This window comes from Falco peregrinus, chromosome 8, assembly GCF_023634155.1.
Source record: "Falco peregrinus isolate bFalPer1 chromosome 8, bFalPer1.pri, whole genome shotgun sequence".
Lineage (NCBI taxonomy): Eukaryota > Metazoa > Chordata > Aves > Falconiformes > Falconidae > Falco > Falco peregrinus.
In genome coordinates this window covers 29,819,715-29,843,799 of record NC_073728.1, presented here as the reverse complement: position 1 = coordinate 29,843,799, position 24,085 = coordinate 29,819,715, and the positions used below count along the sequence as shown (strand labels likewise).

General features: G+C 37.6%; 1 protein-coding gene across 3 annotated transcripts in view; it reads right to left on the bottom strand.

Annotated features, from left to right (window-relative positions):
- The window catches only part of PTPN4 (protein tyrosine phosphatase non-receptor type 4), a 118,329-nt gene that overhangs the window by 70,310 nt on the left and 23,934 nt on the right, over window positions 1-24,085 (bottom strand). For all 3 annotated transcript variants that reach the window (XR_003557408.2, XM_055812178.1, XM_055812179.1), the window contains one exon: window positions 3,805-3,959. Coding sequence is in view for 2 of the 3 variants with exons in the window: in XM_055812178.1 (XP_055668153.1) it covers window positions 3,805-3,942 (138 nt within the window). In the remaining variant the exon portion in view is untranslated. Of the gene's footprint in view, window positions 1-3,804; window positions 3,960-24,085 lie in introns of those variants that run through there.

Genomic DNA, 24,085 nt, shown 5'->3' with positions numbered 1-24,085 from the left:
TTCTAGTTTAGCCTTTTTTTTAATAGAAAAGCAAACCCAATATATGTGGATTAGCATTAAAAGAAACTTGCTTTATTCCAACAAAATTAAACATTAATATTTCCTCTTAAAACAGGGAATAATGCAAAAATATATGACAAAAGGGAAACCACCCAAGATAAAACTGCAGTAGTTAGATACAAAACATAACAACATTTTTTCTGAATTGGAATATTATAATGTTATCCATACTTCTTATCAGTCATTGATGGGGGCAAAATGTCTGACAAATCTTGGCCTTTCAGAACAAATTTGACATCAACATTAGACATTCAATATATTAACTGCACTTTATGAAGTATCTGTCATCTAGTCGCTAACATCCAGCGCCACGAGATATATACACACCAATGCCTAATCACAAAATGCTTGTTGGCTGTTTACAAACACCCATGTTTAAAAATTTAGGAAAACATCTGCAATTACATAGGTTTAATGCCTGCTTACCAACTACCACATCCTTTCAATTTACATTACTGACATTCTGGGTTTGTTGCTAGCCTACAGAACTGGTCGTGTCTACAGCAAACATCAGGACATGCTGCTGCCATGTCAGTCCAAACAAATTTGGACTTCTGATGACAGAGGAATGGGATGACAGGTCCTGGGCTTTCCTGGAGGAGATCAGACTGCTCTGCTGCTCACAGGTCTGTGGGAGGCTGAGCTGCTCATTCACTAGTGAAAACGCTGGAACCTCTCCTCCTGCAGTTCACTGCAATACTTGTGCTGCAACTCAAGCGAGTGCATCCCCAAACAGCCAGCACTGCACTACTGTCTCCTTTCATTCTACAGCTTACCTTAGCTTTGCAAAAAGTTAACTTGTTTTAAAAAAAGTTTCCAAGCAGGCTATTTACTTTTTTGGTCAAAGAAAAAATGGAAGCAAGTAATGCTGAAAACTAAATTACTGAAAATTTTCATTTCTAAAACTACAGAGGTGTTGACCTTTTTTTGTTTGTTTGTTTGTTTTGGGTTATTCTACAGATTTTTACATTTTACTTCAACTAGAATGTACATTCATTAAGTTTGAGGATAAGTCTGAGATGATAAAGGCTCTGAATTGAAACATTTGTCCATGACCCACTAGGTCTTGCTCACAGAACAACTTATTCCATCTACCTTGACTTACTTGGCTTTCCCTCAAGTTTAGTGTGATCTCCCTATCTATGAGCTGACTTTAAGGGAACACAATTAAGCCAGCCTGCACGGAAAAGATACTATTTGAAGTATTGAAACAATTAATTAAAACTAATTAAAGCAATCTGATCTTGAATAAGCAGGTTTACAGTAAGGTAAATCATCCTGATCATGGTATTAAGTCAGCCTCAGTTCTTCCAGCTATGTGTTTATCAAGTATGCTTTTCAGGGTCGAAGTAGGAGTTCATTTGGTAAGCAGTGTGTTTTATAGAAAGGATTTCTACTCTCCAAACATATGCACAGGTTAGTTGCAACTGATTCTTCTGCCTGTTACCAAAATAACCTTTGTCTGGCTACAATCCACAGGGATTATTTTATTTGATTTGTTACGCTCTATACAAGGTAAGGCTTAGCACAAGAATGCCTATTTTGCAGATCAATGGAAAACGCTGTTTGAAATGTGAACTTAAAACATGCCACAAATTATCAAGAGGCATTGTCTGTGATCAGTACTTTGCTGTTGGAGGAGAAATAGTATTTGAGTACATTTTTATTAATACAGCACTACATACTCCAGATGATTAAGCTTTACAGTCATTAGCATACAGAACACCTATAGCAATCACCAGGAGGAAAAAAACCTTGCTAATTTATTTGATGTTATCTTTGTTCTTCCTATTTTGAAAACAATTCCATAAATATTTATTGCCATGTATTCTGTCAACCACAATAAAGTAAAACACAGCTATAAACCCTGAAGACCTGTATACTATGTAACTTAGTATACAATTGTCATGATTCAATACTTTATTACTCCCTATTTTTGGAAAAAAAAAAAAAAAAACCAAACCAAAAACGATTAAGGCTAAAACCCAAGATAAAAATGCTGAGCACCAAGGAACTTTTTATTCCCTAAACTCAGTTTTAATAGACAAACTTGCAGGCTGATCTGTATAAGCAGTAAAGCGTGATCCATGCAACTAAAATATTTAGTACACTAGGGAGGTGGCAAGAACCTATTACATATTTTTTTTCTTGGGAGAGACAGAATAGACATTTGAAGATTTATAACTGGTGATTCTACTCTAGACAGGCACTAGCATTCACTAACAACATACAGCTTTTGAACACCTAGATCAAAAAGCAGCATAATCTCCCATACCTATTGTACAATAATTATTCCTTATTTTAGCCAACTCTTGAAAGAAAATCTTGGAAGATAAGATACTTCAATGGAAAAACTCATGAACTTGAAAGCAAAGTACACAACATTTACAATTTCTCACGCACTTTTAATGCTCTGTCTCCAACTACATTCTGCACATACTGATTTTTGGCAGGCAGTTTAGATTAGGTAACTGTTAGCAAGAGAGAGATACAGAAGAACAGTGGAATACTGTAAACAAAAAGGGAAAAGGTATAGAGTAGAAATTATCCCATAAAGAAAGTGAAGCTTGTTGTTGATAGTTTTTATATACATAATTTTTTAATAAAGGTCATCCCTCACCCAGTTCCATCTTCCAAAATTCCCACCCTTAGCTAACTCAGAAGCCTCAAAAGTTAAAATAGCTCCTGAACGGACTACAAAAATGCCTTAAGAGAACATCCTAAAACCTTCTATCTTGATTGAAATATCTAAAACGAATAACCAAGTCTACCTCTAAACCTTAAGCAGCTCAACACTGGATCCTAGCAATTTTTTGCTTAGATAACACAAATTTCACTCCTTAAGACAGCTGCAGGCTGCACCACCTGACTAGAGAACAGAGAAATGCAATCACTCTCACAGATCTTCCCTACAACATCCAAATGTATCAATAGCCTCAACTGAACGCTGTATATTGGAATTCAATATAATTACTGTCGCTTTTTTTCCTCAAGAAGTTGAAAGAAATTGTTGCACTTGTGTCAACATAGGCACAAAGTCATGAACATATTCATTTTAACTCCTTATCTAGGATTACAGATTAGAACATCTGATGAATAACCTATTTTAAATTCCAGGCTCATATGTAAAAGTTATTCACTTTTCCCAGTAACAGTCCTGAGCATTCAGCAACCAGCTTCCTGTTTTCTTTCCTGCCACCCTCATTAGTGCATTAGAAAGCGGTGAGTTTAAGCAAGGGAAATCATAGAACAAGCATATAATCTGAGAAAAGCAAAAAGCAAAGAGATACTTTAAGATTACAGCTGTAACCAAATATAACCATATATATGATTGAACATAGTTAGCTACGCAGCCATCAGAAGAGTTAACGTTACACCTTACACATGCTCAAAAGGCAAAAACCAGAATGGAGCAAAACAAAAGCTTGTTTCTCGTTGAATTCAGTGGCAAAACTGCTCTCCATTTCCTCTATACAAGTTTAGTCCATTAAGAGAATTACTAGAAATAAGTTATGCTTTGTACATTCAATTTTGAAATGAAGATGTGTTAGTACTATAGAGCATGCCAGAATGACTAAGTTCACAGTGACTTAGTATGTAACATGTACAAGCACGCCTGCCTGAACATAACTTCCCCTTCTGTTCTGTACTTAACACTATTTTGAAAGTCAAACTCTAGACATACAAATCAAGCAAAGGAAAGCAAGCTCAGAGAAATCGGTTTGCAATAAGCAAAGTACTTACATTAACTCTGAAAGCTTGTACAGTGTTATCCAGGAGAAGAATGTTGCAGACCACCTCTGTATGCTGCCTGTCTCGTGCCAGCTCAGATGCTCGTACATTGTAGGTTCTGCCAGCAGGCAATCGGAAACGTGCGGTCATTACTGTCCACACAGGGTCTTTAGGCAAAACAAATATCAAATGAAAAGAGATCAAAAAATGCAAATGCAAAATGTCACACTTACAAGTAAGGTCAACACACAGCAAGTTAATTGTTAAAAAACCATTACAGACAAAACAAAAATGAGTACCAAATTCATGGTACCCAATAACAATACTAGATCTTGCAGATTACAACACAACCTTATTCCAAAATACTCGGTCCTTTCCTTTCTGCCCATTTTCCACTCTCTCCCTGTTTTACGGTTTCTTTGTGAATTTGGTTGCGGGGGGGTTTGTTAGGTTGGTTGGGTTGGTTTTAGTGGTTTTTTAAAAGATTCAGAACAGCATTTGCGCTTCAAAAAGCATTGTAATTGCTAGGCATCATGGCTATTAGGCTCCCAATATTAGAGACAATTAAGTAATTAATTTCAGTGCAAAACAGCAAAAAAAAAAAGCTTACACCAAAAATCTTTATAGAAAAAAAGCATGAAGAAAACAGCAAATACACAAAGATATCGATGTATTACTCTGTATAGCTTATGCATTTACTATATAATCATTAGATATGAGAATACACAGCAATAACAAAAAGATTAGTATTAGGGGGGCGTTTGGTTGGGGTTTTTTTTGATTGCAACATGAATAGATAAAGGTTTGTCAAACTACTGAATCTTCCAATTAGGTCAATTTGATTGTATTTACATATCTAGTTTGGAAGCACAAGCAACTCCTATTCTCCAAATAAGGCACCACGACCAACACGTCTACACCGTGTGCCAAGTGCTGATACATGAAACGCAAAAATTGAAATGTGACTTTCACTTTTCAAAACTAAGATTCTAATTATTATGCAAGCACAGGCCAGCAAACTACTTATGTGTACACCTGATGCTATTAGCTCTATCCAATGATACTAGTTACTTTAAGTACCTCACAGGATCAGGGCCTGTGATTCACTTAATTACACACTAGCCAAACTATTTCTACATCCTTTGACAAGGGCGTAAGCAAACAAAAAGTTTCATAACTTAAGTAGAAAATATATTGAGATAGAAAATTAAGATACCTTAAAGAGTAGTAAAAGAAAACAGGTATTCTCAAAACTGAATACAAAATGATTGGTTTTCCTTATTCTGTGAAAAATTATGAAGACTTCAAAAACATTCACACATTTCCCTCTTAGTCTGGGAGGTGGGTGTGTATCATGATAAAAGAAAAAAAAAAAGGAGAATTTAGCAGAGGACAGCAAACATCCCAACAGTGATTAGAGAGCTTGCCCGGACTGTAAGAAATATCTGTGCTCCAATATACAAAACCGAACAGGGTTAAAAAGTAGATCAGTCCCCTGCTAGTTGATAGCTTAGATGTGGGCAAGTGGAAGACCAAGATACAAGCCTCCTGTATCAGGAAGGGTTGAGGCTTTGCAGTTTAACCTTCTTCCCACTGCCTGCAGCCAACCTTCTGAGTGACTGCCCTAAAAATCCCTGACATATTTTGCTTTTCTAAAGCACATCTTCAGCTCTTTCAGCATGACCACACATCTCAGACTAAAAAAAAAACCAACGAGGTATATCTTTTATAATAAGCCACACTTGCAAAATGTTTCAGTTTTGACTTAACCAGCATTTTTAGAGCAAAATGTACTTGTTTCCTTACCAAACGGCCTTTTTTTTTTTTTTTTTTTTTTGCTACTCAGTCACCCTGGCTTCAGAACTGCAATGCTGTATTCATGCAGAATTACAGCAAGTTTATTTTTATTTTGCTAAACTGATATGACAAACTGAGAAAAGCTAAAGATACCAGATAAACCCACCAGATGCAGGCTAAACTCATTACTTTCTTTTAATGATAAAACAATCAAAAATTGTGTCACAAGCATTAAAACTCAAAAGTAAAGCCTAACAAGAAAGTACATGTCTGACAACTCCTCATGAAGAGGCTGCTTCTGCTATGCCTAATACCAGTCTCAAGAATAAAAGGCAGAAAACATTTAACAGAGAAGAAAAAGGAACTGAACATCCATATCAGCGATCTGCGACAACAGCTTAACATTTCACAAACAATATTTTGTCACATAGACACAATCTAAAAGTCAATTATCTTACTAGCCATAATGGTGTAAAGATCACCATTTTTATCAGTGCAGCTACACAATCAGTAACTACAGGCAAGACTTTAGAGTGCTATTTGCCTGTGAGCTCAATCAAAGAAGGTTTCAAAAAAGTATGCAATTTGATTAAAAAGTTCATCCATACCACAGAAGCAACCCTTTGACAGGATATTTACAAGGATTTGAGTAAGTGACAAATCAACCAAGGCATAGTGAGGGTTATCGTAAGAGTCCTTTCCCATGAACACAAACACCAGTGCACAAAGTGGGACTGTTTAGCTTTCAAGTAAGTATTGCATTAAAAAACCATTTGGTAATGAGCTAGGCAGGTCTAATGCAACAATCCGCAATTTTGCCATAAAAAAAAACAAAACCCAGAAAATACCAAAACAAAACCCCCACGAACCACCCCAAAACCCCATCATGCTTTAAGTGAAGAAAAAGGCAAATCTCACCTTTGCCACCTGTTCTCTCCCCTATTTTGTCTTATTTGTTGATCAAGACCAACAGTGTTTCTTAGTTACTCATCACTGCCTTAAACTAGACAAAAAACTTCTGGGATTCAAACAGAGCAACAAATTCGTAAGAGCAAACAAGGAGAAAATCTGCCCTCAGTGATCTTCAAAATCCTTTAATACCAAGCAACCATTCACCCTGTCCTTTGATTAGACCCAACCTGCAGACACAGCAAGGTTCTTGCTGTAACATCAATGATCTTTACTAAAACAGAACAGAAACATCGAGTAGACTCAGACAGTGAATCAGATCTTTCTCAATGAACATAAATGAAATGGTGAAATTCAAGAAAGCACGCACTGCATTATGAGTTTGCTAAGGAAACAGGACCAGCTATATTGGGTCAGAACAACAGTTCATCTAGCTTGCAGGTCTGAAGAGCAATGCCTTCTCACTCTCTTTAAGGAAGGAAGAAATAAACAGGACACCCATAAAAGATATTTCCCACATACTGTTCCACAGTCTGGAATTTAGCATCTTCCTGGCCTGGAGCTCATAATCACATCATGCTGGACATCAGTCATTTATGTTTTCTTCATGGACTTAGGAAACCATGTTTTGAACGTGCACATTAGGCAACGAAGCATTATATTCCATGTCCCACACACAGTAAGTAGTGGCCTGAACAGCCAGCCATCTTGCAGTAGACAAGTTTCTTCCATGAAACCAAGAGGCTTGCGACAACAGAACACAGTTTTACAAGTATAATCACTGAAATACTTGTACAAAATGGACTATAACAACCATGAAAGTAATAGAGAAGAAGGTGAATAAAGACAGACTATTTTCTGCAAACCACATTCAAAGTTACTCTTTCCCCATGTCAGCGAAGAAACAATGGAGGTATATAGGGATTACGTTTAAATGCCTTCACCGCCACAGGCTCTCTCAGAACGATTTTTCCAAGATCTGCCAGGGCTGTTACATGTAACTGTTTTGTGGCCAATTGTGTACAAAACACATATTTAAACCTCTATCAGCTTACCTACGTGTAAAAAAGGTGCAGTTTTTAAGCACAGACAGACCCTGTGATTACTGATCTTACTGTGACACACTTGTTTTACAACATAATTGGCTGCAAACAGTATCCAAATCATCTTCACCACTCCTTTCTTCCCGAAATACATGAACCAAGAACACAGACAATATTATTTCTCCTAACCAAGTACTGCCATTCTTGCTATACATTTTGAAAGCACACTAGCAAAACAGGGAGATGGCTAGCTGTTGCTTATAAGGTTATAAATCATAACTATCTGATTGCCCAGCAAATACTGATATATAAAATGTCAAAACTGATAAAAGCTCAGCCACGCTGGTTGCAAACTCCTGCAATGAAAATGTTATAGCTAAAGTCAGTATGGAACAAATAAAGGACTGACTGCAAGTTCTCAAGTAAATCTGCAGCCCCAAAAGAAACAGGAGTAAAGATAAAAGGTGACATTCAACCAAAATAAAGTTTGAGAACAGCTGACTTAACGCAGGTTAACTTAAGCAGGGTACTACTGTGTGTGCATATCCACGTCATGGACAGTACCATGGCCACTTATGCTAAAATCTTTCTATATATGCAAGTGGAATGTTTAAATTGTACTTAAATTGGATTAATCTCTGCATATGAAGGTTTCTGCTTATTATTTTTCAGCGTCTTCTGCTAAGCATGTAATAGTCAGACATTTGAATTAACAATCCAAAGCATGTGCTGCCACAGCAACTGGAGAAGCACAGAACTTGTGCAATGAAACTCCACTTAGCTCTCAGGTCTGTGGAGGGAGTAAGTTGTACATTTCCTGCTTGAGCTCAGGTTTCAAGCGATGAAGCAATTCTAGGGAGTGTTCCCTATCAAAGGGCAGAACATTCCTGCAATACTGGCTTGGTTAGGGCATTAAAGAGCACACAGAAGCTTCACAAATGAATTTTCGGCATCCTATATTCTTTTATGTAAACATATACAGTAAAAAGGCAATTTGCTTGGGCTTACAATAAAATAACCAATTTTAAGCAGCTTAATAAATAAGCAGTTGGTTAAGAAGGTAATTAACTGAAATTTAATTTATCCAAAAGTGCAACCAATTCGCTGACTTGAAGTAAAAGAGATCTTTTAAAGAGAGTTCGCATCAGGTACTGTACACAAGGAAAACCACCTTAGCACAATACAATATGAACATATGCATGCCAAGATAAGAGAAACTTCCATTTTTCATGGATAACCTAAAGCACCTAAGAAGCTAATGCATTTCCAGATTGCCATTTGTTTAGAAGCCAATTTTTTAGCAGCCCAGAGGGCATCTATTTCCACTGTAGCCCACCTACTGATCTGGGTCCAAAACAGTACACTAATTTGCTACAAGAGCTGGAAAAGTAGGCTGAATTCATAGAAAACCCACATCCTTTTAACATGATGTAGCTTCAATACATTAAATAGATTGCAGACCTCATGGTTACTAAAATTATCCAGACAACCTAATTAGGAGAAAAAACCCAACTATTAAGAGCACAAAGACAATTCTGAAAGTTTGAACAGAAAGTAATACAACATACTGCATTTCAAACACTGAGCTATATCTAAAACCCATCTTCATATACATTTACTGAAAACATCTAAGTGAAACTACATTAAGTGTTTTACCCAAAACCAATTTGAAAATGCTAAACATTAGCTGTTTGTGTACTACTTTGAGGGAAGTCCACATTCGTCCAACAAATGAAAGTTCACATTTTTTTTTTCTTTCAAAAATATGTTTTGAAAGCTTTCAGCAATTCTGATGTAGCATACAGCTTCAGGACATTCCCTATAAATACAATCAGTAGTAGAAATGCATTTTCATTGAAGTGAATCGACCCATGCACTACAATCCTGAACTTGTTCCAACAATTCATGCTTCATTCATTTCTTCCTGCTTTCTGCTGACCAAACAATGGAAAGTATCCATAACTTTCAAGAGTTACATGTATCAACTCTTTACAACCACAAAGTTGGTATGTAAACTTTGGGTCGTTTCACTTTGTTGGCACCAGGTGAAAAAGTTCAAGGTAGACTTCTAACCAGACAACAGCATCATTAATGATTCTGGGCTTTATCAAAACCTTCTGATTTTTTTAAATATATAAATTAATCAAATTAATTCTGTTTAAGGAACATAATATACTCCTTTAAAGCTATCATATGGTCACTTACTAACCTCTTCCTAAAACTTCCACTGGAAAAGAGGGATAAGGCATTTTTCCTGTTGACAAACTGGGACAGTTACAGTGACTGCACAATGCAACTACCAGCACAATTCCTTCAATGTTACTGCACCCCCAAAAAAGTTGTCAAAAGAGCACACTGAATACAAGGAGATACTGGTATTGGAAGTTAGGAAGATAAAGTTTCCAAAACCTCAGCAAATTCTCTTCACTGGTGGGTAACCAGATTGAGCTCTTGTTAGCCCAGGCACCTGCATGGGGCTGGCTGCTCTGGAACTCCAAGCTCACCCCGCTCCTCAGTAAGGGCTTCCCACACCCTTTACAGCCTGGCCCTGAGCTGCATCCATGCTTCATATGTGAAACTGGTACACCAAACTTACCTAATCTCCAGCTGCTTCTATACATTACCTCAAGACTTACATTATCTCTGTGCACTCTGAGCTGCTTGATTAAATCCCTCACAGATGCAAGTATAGAACAGCAAAAGAAATTCCTATCTGCAAGTACTTCACTCTTGAGAGCAATAAAGAGCAACATACCCACATGCTCCCAAAGTTGTCCATAATCTCACCTGCATTTCAATGAACAAACTACTCATGTCCTCCTTTTCCTCGATCCTGAACTACGTGGAGAGCCAAGTTAACACAATAAGTATTAATTCTTAAAGCCCATCTGACAGTTTCTGAAAATTTTGGGCCTGAAGTTCAACAGCTGAGAGAAAAGAAGTGGAATTTACCCTCTCTTCTCCACCATCAGCTCCTCCTATACACAAGCCAGTAACAAAAGAATTCATATTCTATCCATTTATTCGGATAAGTTTCTAAGATTGTTAATTCATCTAATTTTATGAACATGAGGATTTCATGGGGCTGGCTGTGATTTCAGTACAGGCTCGGCACCTAAATTAATGATTACTCTCAGTTTAAAAATGACTTGAGGACTTCTTTTTAAATTAAGACCTCTTTGAATAATGCTTTTTATCTACTTCTTCGGATAAGGGTTTCAAATCTGAAAAACTGCTGTGTGATATCAAGCAAGATTTTCATGTTATAATCATGTCATTACTAACAGAGACAAAGGTTAAAGGCAGAACACCTTGCTCTATCACTCCCAGAAACCCTTTTGTTCCCAACATAAAAGTAATTAATAAGTGTTCGGTCACTCTACACAGGATAGTGGCCAATCTGTTAGAGAAAGCTGGAGTATGTATACCAGAGCACAGCAAATTAGTTTGGTAGTAATGTAGCAATCTACTATTTCATCTGAAAAATAAACTATTTTGACAATTTAACAATTCTCTCCCTCCCCTGAGAACAAGAACATAACTAACACAAGAGCCTGTTATAAATGACACTTCTATTGAATTAAATGTCAATAATCATTATGCTTGAACTGCACACTATGCTCAAAGCTAAAAAAAAAAAAAAAAAAAAAAAAAAAGCCTCTCAAATTCAGCTGCTCCCTTTCTCTACTGTCTGAAGTAGGGCAGTTCAGGACGTCTGGTATCTGCTTTTTTTCACTCCTGGACCTAACATTTCAGGAAACACAAAACCAGCACGGTAGAATTAATTAGTCTGAGATTACAGTACTTAATGGCATAGTTTAGAAGTAATACTAATAATAATAAAAAAAAAGTAGTTCTCAAAAACCGTTCCATCAACACTGTCAATTATTTTGAACCTAAATCCTTGTATGTCCTCCCTTCCTATGCCCAGCCCTTTTTTACATCAAGTAACTCTTCCATCTTCACTATCCAGGATGCTAGATTAGATAAACCTGAGAAGATATTAATATTTTTTGAGAAAAAAATAATACAAATGGACTTACAGTCCCAACAGCTCAATATGGTTCATTTTAAACCCACTTTTAAGGTTGAAATTTGTTCTTAGTGAATATCTGTCCACACCACATGGCAACTGGCAGCCTGATAAACGCACTGGATTTCCATAGTACATCCTGTCATAGTAAATCTGATCTTTTTTTCCCAGGTTTTGACCAGTTCTCTAGGTGGGGAACTGAGCTTGAGAAAAGCTGAAGAACTACACCCAATACACTAGAAGTCTGCAGCTAATAAAGATCTAGAATTCACACAGGTTCTTGTTTTTTGTTGGTTTGGGTTTTGTTTTTGTTTTTACCCTATCCTACTTGAGCAGGTTCAACCCGTTTCCCTTTTCACTGCAACAATCTTACAGGTCAGAGTGTGAACAAATGCAAAGACAACAGAAAACCTCCTGCCAGCTCAAGGCTCACTACTCACTGACCTGACATCTTCAGAAGAGGCAGGACTTTTGCATGATTTCACAGTGTTGTAAGAAAAATGTCCAGAGTCCATGTGCCTTTAGGAAAAGTCTTCATATCCTATATATAACCCACGGTTATTCACAACAAATACAAACTCATCTGTCCTACAGGTGACACACTAAAGCTACAATCAGACTTGAAACATCATACAAGTTTGTGTAGCCGTATTGTTTCTGACCTGGAGACCTTTCATTTGCAGGTGATAGTGAGGAATAAGGGAAGTTTTATGAAACAACAGTCACACACACATTTGAACAAGATGTGTGAAAAACTTTACAGGAGGTTTCAGAGATTATTTTGAGCATTAAGTCTAGAAATGTTCTATATGATAGCAATATACCTGCACACCCCTCAATGAAATAGAAAAACACACCTATCCCTCTATTAAGCAATACACTAGAATTGAAATTCAGGAGTCAACTGGATCATAGTGTGACCACTGTACAAAATGGTTTAGGAACGGCATACTATGGTGCAAAGAAACAGAGCAGGCAGCTGGAGCTAGAAATGTCTTCAAGTAAAGATACTGGTATAGCTTAAGGCCTGTGATATGGAAACAGAAGTTGACAGCAACCACCAGCTATAGCAGCGGCCAGCTTGCATGCCATGAAGACACACTGAAGGAAGAGCCCCTGGGTGCACATATGTAGTCACTGCACCACTATATGACCACCTCAGCCAGCTTGATGGACAGCAATGTGCACCAAGTCAGCAGCAGCCCCCCCTTCTGAAATAAGCAATTATGGATGGAAAATGGCAAAGCTAGCAGGGGAGAAAAATTGAATCTAACTATAAAAAAAAAAAAATGCAGAACAAACCCCATGGAAGGGCAGATAGCTGAAGCAGTCAGAAAAGGATAAAGCTGCCAGGAAAAAGAACTAAGAGGAGGAGTACTGTTTAAATATCACAAAATGGTGAATTTAACCATCCTTCTATATTTAAAAAAATATTATATATTAAACATATCTGCAGATGCATTGATACGACATAAAAACCCCTTGTTTCCTAGTATGCAGCTTTCAGCTTATGGTATTTGGAGGCATTTACCATGTGAAAAGATCACTAGGAATAAATAGAAGCTTTCCAAGTGAGTTCCACCTCCAATATTTTAAACTCAACTATCTCCATAGCCTACCCTTGCTTGAAAATAGCCTTAAAAATGGCAATCCATGACCCTCACACAGATGATTACTCCATCTAACTCTTTCCATTCCTGGAGCTGGATTTCTTATTCTTGGTTTCATGACTCAATGCTATAATAAGATGTAATAAATGGAGACTACAAAGAAGCGTTATTAAAATATCTTCTTGATAGAAACTTCTCAAAATAAGTTTGCAGTAATTTCTTAAATCTGTTCTTCAACTAAGTTAAATAGATTTTTCATTAAAAGGAAACTCTGGCTCCCATACAACAATAAGATTAGGGAGCCTAAATATTTGCTCACCAAAAGAAGAAAGGGTTGAAACCAGTGCAAGTTCAGACAAACTTAAACCAGAAGCAGCAGGTGCTAATAACAAGTTAGTATTTTACATCTTGCTTAAGAAAGGGAAAAAACCAAACCAACAAACCCCAAAACATTCAAACTTCTTCCTACAGTTTTCCTCAAACATATCAAGAGGTAACTGAATTTGATTCCCCTTTGCTATACAACTCAAAAAAAAACCCCAAACATTTCTTTACCTATTACAAAAGGTGTGTACAGTCCTCTACGGGCCTAATAGAAACCAAAAGTTCTTTAGTATCTAAAAGGATCCTGGTAATCTTTGAGCCTTTAATGACAGTGTGCAACTGCCTATAGCTAGAACAACCTAGTACAGTCCTTTCAGGACACTATTAACAGCTCTGAACTTCAGCGACAGCCTGACTACACATGCTGAATCAAGGAAATGTAGCAAGTGAGAATTAGGTTTTGATTTCACCTTTTCCATCTACAAATAGGAGGGGGTTTTAACACAATTTATGAAGCCCAAAAGAGAAAGAAACTACATGTAAATAACAACTGGTGGTCTTCATCAGTTGTATACAACTATGCAGACGAAACAGGGGTAAAACACCTAATGCTGGAGTTACATATTCTAACTTGGTGCGACTGTAAATGCACAGAAATCCCACATAGTGTATGCTGCACAAGCCTCAACCACGATTATCTGAAGACGACATCAACAGAAAACATACCTATGGAGAAGATTTGTGGGCTAGCTATTAGCCACTTGAGCACCCACAGATCAATACTGCTGCACACAGCAGGATCTTCAGGTCCAGAGCAGCCAGTTGAATTGGCAGCTTTAGTTCCAGCCATGGCATCTGTGTTGTGAAGCCTTTGAAGCTGAAGGCAGTCTGAATTGAAAACAAACTGGCAAAATTCGGAAAAAGCTTTTATTCTACTCATAGCCAACTTCAAGTTGAATTTTGGCTGGCACTAGAACTGAAGTATTAGACAGAGGGAGGAAAGTTGTCTGTGTATATTCTGTTCAGAGTTGCTAAATCAAAGCCAAATTATTTTCAATAGACTTAAACACAGCAGATGCTAATTCTAAGGCTGAATATAACCAACTGGACACTTTCCATCAAAATTAGTTTTTAATCAGAAATGCCATTTCCACAAAATAGAAATTTTCATATGGAAAACTTGAGTTTTGCCAAAAAACACCGATTTTCTGCTGGACACATTAAAATAATGCCTGTCTGGCCACCTGCCTGGAAAACACTTGTCAAGTCCGTTTCCTCCTCCAATAGAAAACAAACCAAGGGAAGCCTTCTAGCAGTGCTGCCCAGAGAAGTGACCTCACTCCATCCGTGCCGCTGGCTCTCAGCCGCGCTGCTTTACACTCCTTTCCTGAGCACCTGGGTACTCAGCTTCTCCTCAGGTTTTTGGTCCTGCGGTATCAGAGCAGAGCAGGTCGTTTCTTTGGTTGTTCTTGGGGTGCACGCTAGAGAGAGACCCCAAAGGACCTTTGGGCATGAGAATGAAGGGCTCTCCACACAGGACGAGAGCAGCTTTGCTGACAGACCTGTCTAGTAGCAAAAGAATCATCCTATTCTATCATCCCAAATTTTAGTTATTCTTTTATTTATTTATTTATTTATTATTATATTTATTATTAAGAATGCTCACATTTTTACAGCTTCACTGCAGTTTAGGTAAGTATTTTTCTGACTCACCTCTGTCTCCTCTCAAAGATTATCTTTACAGGAAACAATTTCCATTTTCAAGCCAGCTCAAGAGGACTAGAAGTTCAAAATTATTTCAGTGAATCTGGGACTTCTGGTATCTCAAAATATCACTCATTTTCAAATGATTAAGCAGTTAAATTGATAATTGTTCACCTGCAGTGGAACTTTAAAAATAAATAAAAAAAAATAATCAGAGTTTTGTGGGTTTAGTTTCTTTGGCAAAGTATCTTAAAGCAGTCTAAGCTCCCCAGATTTGTTAACTGTACAAACCTACTTTGTAAAAGGATCAAAGATCTTGACTAGAGAACAACAGGACAATTCCATCTGTACTTTTTACAAAGTGAAGCTCAAAGCCAAAACAAAAGTTTTCCAAAATTGTGGGATACTGACTTCAACAGTGGCATTCTTTCAGGGGTTATGACGTGATTAAATGTTATGGCCAGACTGCAGGCTCCACGTGCTTATCTTCATACATTCTGAGCTTTGTAAATTGTTAAACTACAATCAATTTTGTATGTAAATGAATAAAAGGAAAAACTACCTTCATGACTATTTCTAATAGTTATCTAAAAATGCTTTTCCTTTTTGGGATGCATTTCCTTCTTTTGAAACTAAATTGACAAACTTACAGAAGCATCTGTAAAAATACACATTGGAAGAAAACATAGTAAGATCCAAGCTTACATGAAAAGTTTATAATTCTTACCAAGGTTCATCAAAGTAGACTTTTGAAAAAACGTTGACGTTTTTTGTTCTTGAATATGACTGGGTTTTTTCCTTATACCTTTGGTCTTTATAGAATTACACAGTAATCCTTCGAAGTTTCCACAAAATTAACAGCAATACCAGAAGTTATTAACAGTACGAAAAGCAACATTACACTGTCAAGGCTAACTACAAGTATACTGCAAGAACAACAAAGCCCCTACATTTCTGCATCCAAAAAGTAAAGGCACAAAGTTCCACGTATACAACTGGAACAGGCACAAAACCTAGAAAAAAGGAATTAATGTACCACAGCACCAAAATGAAGACATACTACATTACCCAAGCAAAACTAAAATTCACTCACAAATCCTGTATGTATATACTACTCACCTCAGCCCATCCAATTAAATCTCAGATCTTTAATTAGAAGTTAAATTGTTTTTACTAAGAGTGATTTATTTTCCAGGTTTAGGATATACATTTTCTATATAAAACATTTAGTGTCATTGCATTTAATAAAACATCTGACAGAAAAAAATTATCTGGCCATTTTGCTTGGATCAGCTGCCATTCAGAATCAGCAAGAAACTGTTGGTCTGAGAGGAATTAATTCAATTATTCTATTATTTATTGATTGTATTTTTAGTAGGAAAGCAACTAAACAACTAAAGCATTCATGTTCAGGAAGACAACAGAGGCTTTAAAGCTTCTTTATCATATTGGCTCAGTTCAGTATGAAGTTCCACTTCCACTGAAAAAGCACATAACCACGTTACAAGCCAGTTAATCAACTGAAAATGAAGCAGTAAAAGAAAGATCACAGCTTCAGTTGGAATAAAACACTGCCGAGAAAGGCAAATGAACACACAGATGAAGAGTTAGTGTGTGCTGAAGTTAAAAAGCAACAGGCTAATAAAAGGAGAAAGTACTACAAAATTGTTAAAGGCTATTTATAAGCTTAATGTCACACTACTGTTTATCACACTGCTATTTATAGTTTGTCTCATGCATTTACCACTTTTAAGCAAGAACAAAACCCTGAGTGCATTTTAATCACCTGCATATCACAGGGTCTTCAATTTAATTTACTTACTTCTCTGCTGCTCCCGAGAACTTTCATCTGGCCAAATCAATTTCCTGATAGGGAGCTAGCACGCACCTCCTGCCACAGACCAACACGGGAACAGCCCACTGCCCCTAATGATACCTTGACAGTAATCAGATTACCTCTTATTCTTCTTTGTAAAACAATCGGAGGTCTGCAAGTACCCTGTTAAAATATGTTCTTTGCCACTAAAACTGTAAGATGGTTCAAATTGCCGGGTGGAACCTCTTCACTGTGTTGCAGGCTGCAAGCACAGTTACCATCCCTCAGCAGAGACTAGTTCAATGTTTGTTTTTTTCCCCTACCAGAACTATAAATGCCAACCTGATTGTAGCCACAACCCAATACAGAAGTCCACACGTCATCACAGAAAACCTTCTCAAACTTGTAGTATAAAAGATCAGACCAATCTTATTTATTTATTTGTAACCAAAGCTTAATTCCAAGACAACCATGCTGACAGAGGTTATAGATCTAGTCACCAAACTTCAATTAAGTGAAACGCAAATCAGCTTTTACACTACATTGCCTACAACTGACATCTACTTATTCATAATAAAACAATCTAACCATAAAAATTCTCTCAAAAGAAGTCTTAATCGAGTAATTAATTTAGCTTTATATGCCACTGTGAAGTTCACGCTAGTGGTGCAAAAAAAATTAATGTTAAAAAAGAACATATGTTATTTTACTGTTCAACTGTATATGGGAGAGACTGTGACATCCTAGCCTTTAACAATATTTTCCCGCTGTTTTAAAAATAAGGATGTGGCATTCTTTTTCTCTTTGAAAAATGACTGAAGCAGCAGATTAATTTAAGAGCCTTCTATGCAAACTAATTCACCTTCCAACATACATCAAAAATGCTTAGCAAAAACCCCATTTTGATAGTCTCTTCCACTGTATTGCAGTTAACAGATAAGTATTGTAAGTGAACAAAACCAGATATAATACCTGAGCTGTTAGAAACCAGAAGTTTGCAGAGCTGATCTTTACTGCAGTCAGTTCTCTTTGCTCCTCCATGCAAGTGCTAAGGTCCTGAGCCCAACCTCTGCTGAGGGACTGTGCAAGGCAGTACGCCTGAATAACAGATTTTAACCAATACCCTCAGTGCTCTCTGTTCTCTTTTGATTCTACTGAAAAATTAGTTTAAATAATAATGAAAGACTGTGCTGAATGTCTACCTATTTCAAATGTGTAACAAGCATCTGAAGCATGTGGTAGTCTACAAAAGCCTGACAACGGAGACCTAACACAAAGCTTTGTGAGCATGTTTTCAGCAAAGTTGGCATACTACAAATGCCAGAAAGCAATTTCAGAGTCAAAATAAAGAGGTAATGTAAATCTGCAAGAAAAAACAAACTTACCTAAAATACCATGATTTCTAGAAGCATGTAAGGAACCCACATTTTAAGTAACTGATCTGCAATGACGGCCTGAGGAACACAGTATAAAATTCACCCTGCTACCATATTTGTTATTTCTATACAAGGGGTGAAAGTCGGTCTCCAAAGCTTTCTGACAAATGTCTTAGTAAGACAACAAGTCAATGTACTTTTATGATAATAGACCTTTAATATTTGGAAATTAGCACAGGCTATCATGTAGACAGCTGACATTTAGCTGGAACACCTATCAAAAGCAGGGCATTAACTCCTCACAGTCAAAACTAAGCATGGAAATGATGCTGCAGTTCTTAAATCTAGAAAGTAACTACTTCCTCAGGTGTGACTGTGGTCCACGCCAAACACAGTGGAGGACTTAGTAGGTAAGCATATTTCTGCCCAGCATTTCAGTTCTTAAGAATCCATACATACGAAGTGACCCATGCTTCCAGCGTGCACTGTTATGTGAAGACGTGAATCTCTGACAAACTGAAATTCCTTCAAGCCTGTGAAGCCAAAAAGATTCAAGTCTTTTGACAGAAATGATAAATTTAAGTCTCCTTAACAAGAAAAAGATTTGCAGAATGTACCCAAGTTTCCCAGCTTCTTGTCCTTTTAGTAAAGGTGAGAATCAAAATTGTTGCTGTTTTCTATAAAAGTAGTGGAAGGGAAGCTGCCAGCAAGTAAAATCATCGCTTCCTTAAATACCTTTCCTTTGAGGCCATCATTGAACACTTTTTTCTGCTCAACTGCCAAGCAGTCAACATTTTGGGACAGATTCATTTCCCTTTTCTAAAAGGGAACAGAAGCTACTGTTGAAAAAAAAAAACCCACCTCGCAAAGTACAGAGCACAAATTAGTATCTGTGCAGTGGCTCCCTCTGAATAATGCCATGTGCAGAGACTGTTGATGACAGAAAGAAGGAACATCTAGAATTCAGCCTGGTGTCAGCCATTTCAAAATGATGGGCAGTCATTAGAAAAAAGCCCACCATTAGATCAGGTGTGATTAGTCTCCACTAGCCATAACTTGCACAAATGAGAAATCAAAGCTGTAAGATCAATTTGGTAAGCAAATCTCAAAAATAATGAATGAAGCAAGTTTTATGAAGAATCTAGCTTAGTATCCCAAAAGCTCTAAAAGAGCGTACTTTAGGCATTTATGTTTTATTTAAAAGAAAATGCAGTTCTAAAATTTCCCACTAAAATTCTTGCTTATATTCAGAGTTCATGAAGTCACAATAAAAGGCTGTGACTGTTATAGTCAAAGGTATTAGCACAGACTGGCAGAGACATGAAAGCAAATTACAGTAATGAATATTAAGTTACCTTTATGAATACCATTATAGACAAAAATTTCTACCAAGATGGTAGTATAAATAAGAAAAATTTTAATGTATTTTCTCATTTTACAAATATGATAAGATATGGTCTCTCTTGGGAGAACAATTATTCTATGAATATTTGACTTCAAATGCAAGATTTTTTTGTCTTAGCAAGTACACGTTATAACCCCTGAAAGAAATAATAGATAATAGTGAACAGTGGAAATAGCACACTGTTAAGTTTATGTTTTCAGACATTTAAATGTGGCTACTAATAGCCCTTTAAAAGTCATTAGGTATCATTAGGCAATTTAAATAATATACTAATTAAGTAATCTTAAAATAGCTTGGCTCTTGTTCCCGTTGTTTTCCCTGGAAAGGCAGGTACAAACATGGGTTGGATTCACAAGCTGATGGTTACAGATTCACAGGTTGATGCAGCAGCCATGCTGAAACTACAAAGATAATTATTTATTACTGAAACCACCAGTTCCATACCATTCCCCTCCTTCAAGTATTCCAGTTCTCCTCCACGTTCCTCCTTTACTTCTCAAGGATCTAACAATCCCTCTTCTAAATGCTTGAGTCCCTTCACCATTCAAATCCTTACCTATATTATACCCATTTCTCTAATAACCTTTCAACTTCTCTCCAGCGTACTCCATCCTTGTCTTTGCTGCTTCATGCCCTACTCCTTTGGGATAGGTACAGAAAACCGAACAGCAACAGAAGTTACCAAAATGTTCCCCCAAAATCACACAAAATAAAACATGTACCCCCCTTGGAGGCAAGATGAAACACTGTAGCCAAGAGACAAGAGCAATGCCCAAGTCTGCTCCCAAGCTTAAAGAGAGATGTGAGGTACACTTGTAGTCAGAGTAACACCACAGGTGTAAGGTGCCTGATGCACTCCACTGAGATGCTTTCCACATGGTTATGAATGGGAGGGATGGATGGATGGATGGCAACATTATCACCTACACAACATTACCAAAAATCTCTACAAGGCTTTTAAATTTCACATATATTAACACGAGGTACAGAAAGATTCCCACACCACAAGAAAAATCCATAAAGGACCTGCACAGTCTCCCTGATGCACAAATTCTGAAGTTATTTCTGGGTTTCAGAACTTTGCCCTGACTCATTTTCCTACTATCTTCACCAATCGAATTAATTCAATGCCTGTAATGCTTAGGGACAACCTCCTTCAAATCAAGACTTTTAGGAGAAGAGAAAACCCTGAAGGAAAACTGATAAAGTACATTCTCAACATGCAGAAACATGTTGACAGTGACACGATACAGCTTTCCAGTAGCTAAGTTTTCAAATATTTAAGAAGAAAACTTACAGCCTCTATCAGGTGTGACAAGACACTAAGCAGATAAAAGATTATATTCATTTTTTCTTTAACATAAAAATATTGTACAAAGTGCATTGAGAAAGAACAGTCTAACAACACACAAATGAACCTATGAAGATGGCATTAAAAGGTGACGAGCTCTCCAAGTCAGCATACCTGCACTGCTCCTCTCAGGCATTATGCTTAAAACCTTCTCATTCATGTGCCTCTGCAGTCAGGCCCAATTGCTTTCTCACACCCTCTACTTTAGGCACTCTTTTATAATTAAACTCTGCTTCCCCAAACTATTTGCTGCCTTCTGCATTACATGACAGAAAGCGAAGCTTCTACCTCATACAGAGAATCACAATTTTTTCCCCTTTTTTTCCCCCTTGGAGGCAAAGACACGATATAAAAATTGTATTATTACGCAACTTCTTTTATTATAAAGCAGCATCAGTAATACTGCTTTGGACTGTTTATTTCAATGCTTTTTCATTATCTAGAATTCATATCCTTAAAAAAAAGAACAGGCCAAGCTAAAAAGCTATTAAGCTAAATAGATAAACTATATTATCTTAGAAGCACAGTTTATTTATACTGCCTATGAAGAAAAATATTATTTCTCCCAACTGCTGTAAAGATAGGTTCTCAGGGTTTAGATAAGAAAACTTCATGAGTCTCATGTAATACCACTATAAAGGATAAAACTGAATCGTCTTTCGGGTTTTTTGTTGTTGATTTTTAGTTAATTTTTCCATGCTGTATTAACACTAACATTACCACATTATTAAAAAGAAAATGTGTTCATTTGTTCTAATGGTGTTTTACAACAGGCACACGGTCTGACATTACTGAAGCACTTCTGAAAGCATCATCGATAACATCCCAGAATTAAAAGGCTAAAGAAGAGGGACATATGGCAGAACATGGAATGCGCACATTAACAAAGAAACCAAGTAACTGGGTTCTTCTATTTTCCAATGCCTATTCACACGCACTTTCCCCTGCTGACAGCTCTGCAGCACAGCCCGGTTCCCCTGCAAGCAGCTGCAGGAACCACAGCTGGAAGCAACAGGAGCATTGCTCTGCAGGGCAGGGTGTCTCTGCACAGCGGTATGGTGCTCAGCTGAGGGCACAAAGCTCTTCCTTGGACTCTCACACATGTTCAGAAGAGGTATTTTCCCAAAATGAAGACACTAGTATCACACAAGCGATAGCCATATTTGCTGACAGGATGAGATTACTTTCTTTCTAAATAGTAAAATGTTCTCACCAGAGTATCACAGATGAGATTCAGTTCTTCTGGGGGACCAAGCCTTTCACTGCAGGAAGTACTTTAAATAAGGACTTTAGGAATCCAGCATTTCAAAAAATGCCATGGTAAACTGAGTTAGCAACAAGCTTCATCTTGACAGATGTAGGAGACAGCCCAGAATAGTAAGGCTTACGAAGATGCAGCGCACCAACACCAAACCACCAGCCACTTTGTTCTCTTTTCACAGTTAAGTCCTTCCTGATAAAATTTGTGGATCTGTGACAGAGATTAACAACCTCGCCATACTAAGAGGCAAAAAACTTCAACCCATGAAATGGAGAGGATCCTTTTCCCATTACAGAATAATAAACCTGGAAGCAGATATAGAAACCGTATTCTGTAATAGCATTCAGTTACATTTGCATAATGGTTATGGGGAGTACTCTAGCCAAAAAAATCCAGATTATCCCTTCTGAATTCCAGCTACCATACCAGCATTAGCAATACTGATTTCAGAACAAGTACGCTGCAGCAAGCATCTGTTGATATGGTCAGCAAACACTGGCTAGTCATCTAGATACAACCATGCAGCTGATGGAATGGGCTGCCAATATCAGAGTTCAACAGTCTCAGAACTGTCAGCAAACCGAGCAACACTGGTAGCATCCCAGCCTACCATGAAACTGCTGATACCTTGCGTGGAAAAGTGTGACAACAGCATACAATTTATTCCCTAGATCACAGGAAGGAGACCCCAGTGATCCATGGCTGGAAAGTTTCCAGTGACTCCAGAAAGTTGCAAAGAGCGTACAAACACACAGATTGATGAGTCCCTTTATAGTCCAATAAAGGTTTGAGAAGTCTCAACTTTGTCCAGTGCTGGAGAAGGTCCTGTCCTCTGAAGTCAGTGCTAGCAGATCCAAAACGGGAGCCTGAGAACAAAAGAGATGCAGTTCCAGTCAGATCACTCAATTACTAAGCTGAGGCTGCTGAGAATGTTACACACCACTTGTGAACAGTGAGTAGCCAGTGCTGTGTACCACACCACTCCTTCAGCGTTAGTTGATGGTAGGGTGGCTCAGAAGACAAGCTAAAGAATATCTGAGAGTTCTTCAGTCCTGACTATTCAGAGGAAAGAAATGAAACAAAGCTTGTCCTTTCCAGATTCAGAAGCTAGTGTCAGGATGGCTCGGGCAGTTTCTGAAGAATGGGCGTTATGTTATGTGCATCAGAGAAAGAGGCAATGGTAAAGTGTTTATTACCACCACTGCCTCATCCTTTTGAAAAGTAGCTCCCACTCTCCAAGAACCAGCACAGCATGTTTATTTACCAGGAGGTCACCCAAAAATCTCTCAAAGAAAGAGAACTTTGCAGCAGCCAAGAGCATGAGCAATCTACAATGCCCATCTGAGAATGTGCTGTTCTCAAACTCTGAAAGCTGGAGCCTGGAGAGCAGAAATCTCTGTTATTTAACACAAAACCAGCAAGAAGCTCGTGTCTGCTACTGACAGGCAGGCAGACTGCTAGGAGCTATTCTGATTCTTTACGAAAGATGTAACATGAGCATTATTAAATAACAGACATGTCCATCTGTCCTCTGGAAGTATATAAAGAGAAACACAAATTAGAATTTCTTCACAGTGTTAGATCATCCGCCTTTCTCTAAGAAAATCTGCTGAAAAAAACACAGAGAAATGAAAAGGTGCCAACTAGACTGAACAAGTGCTGAC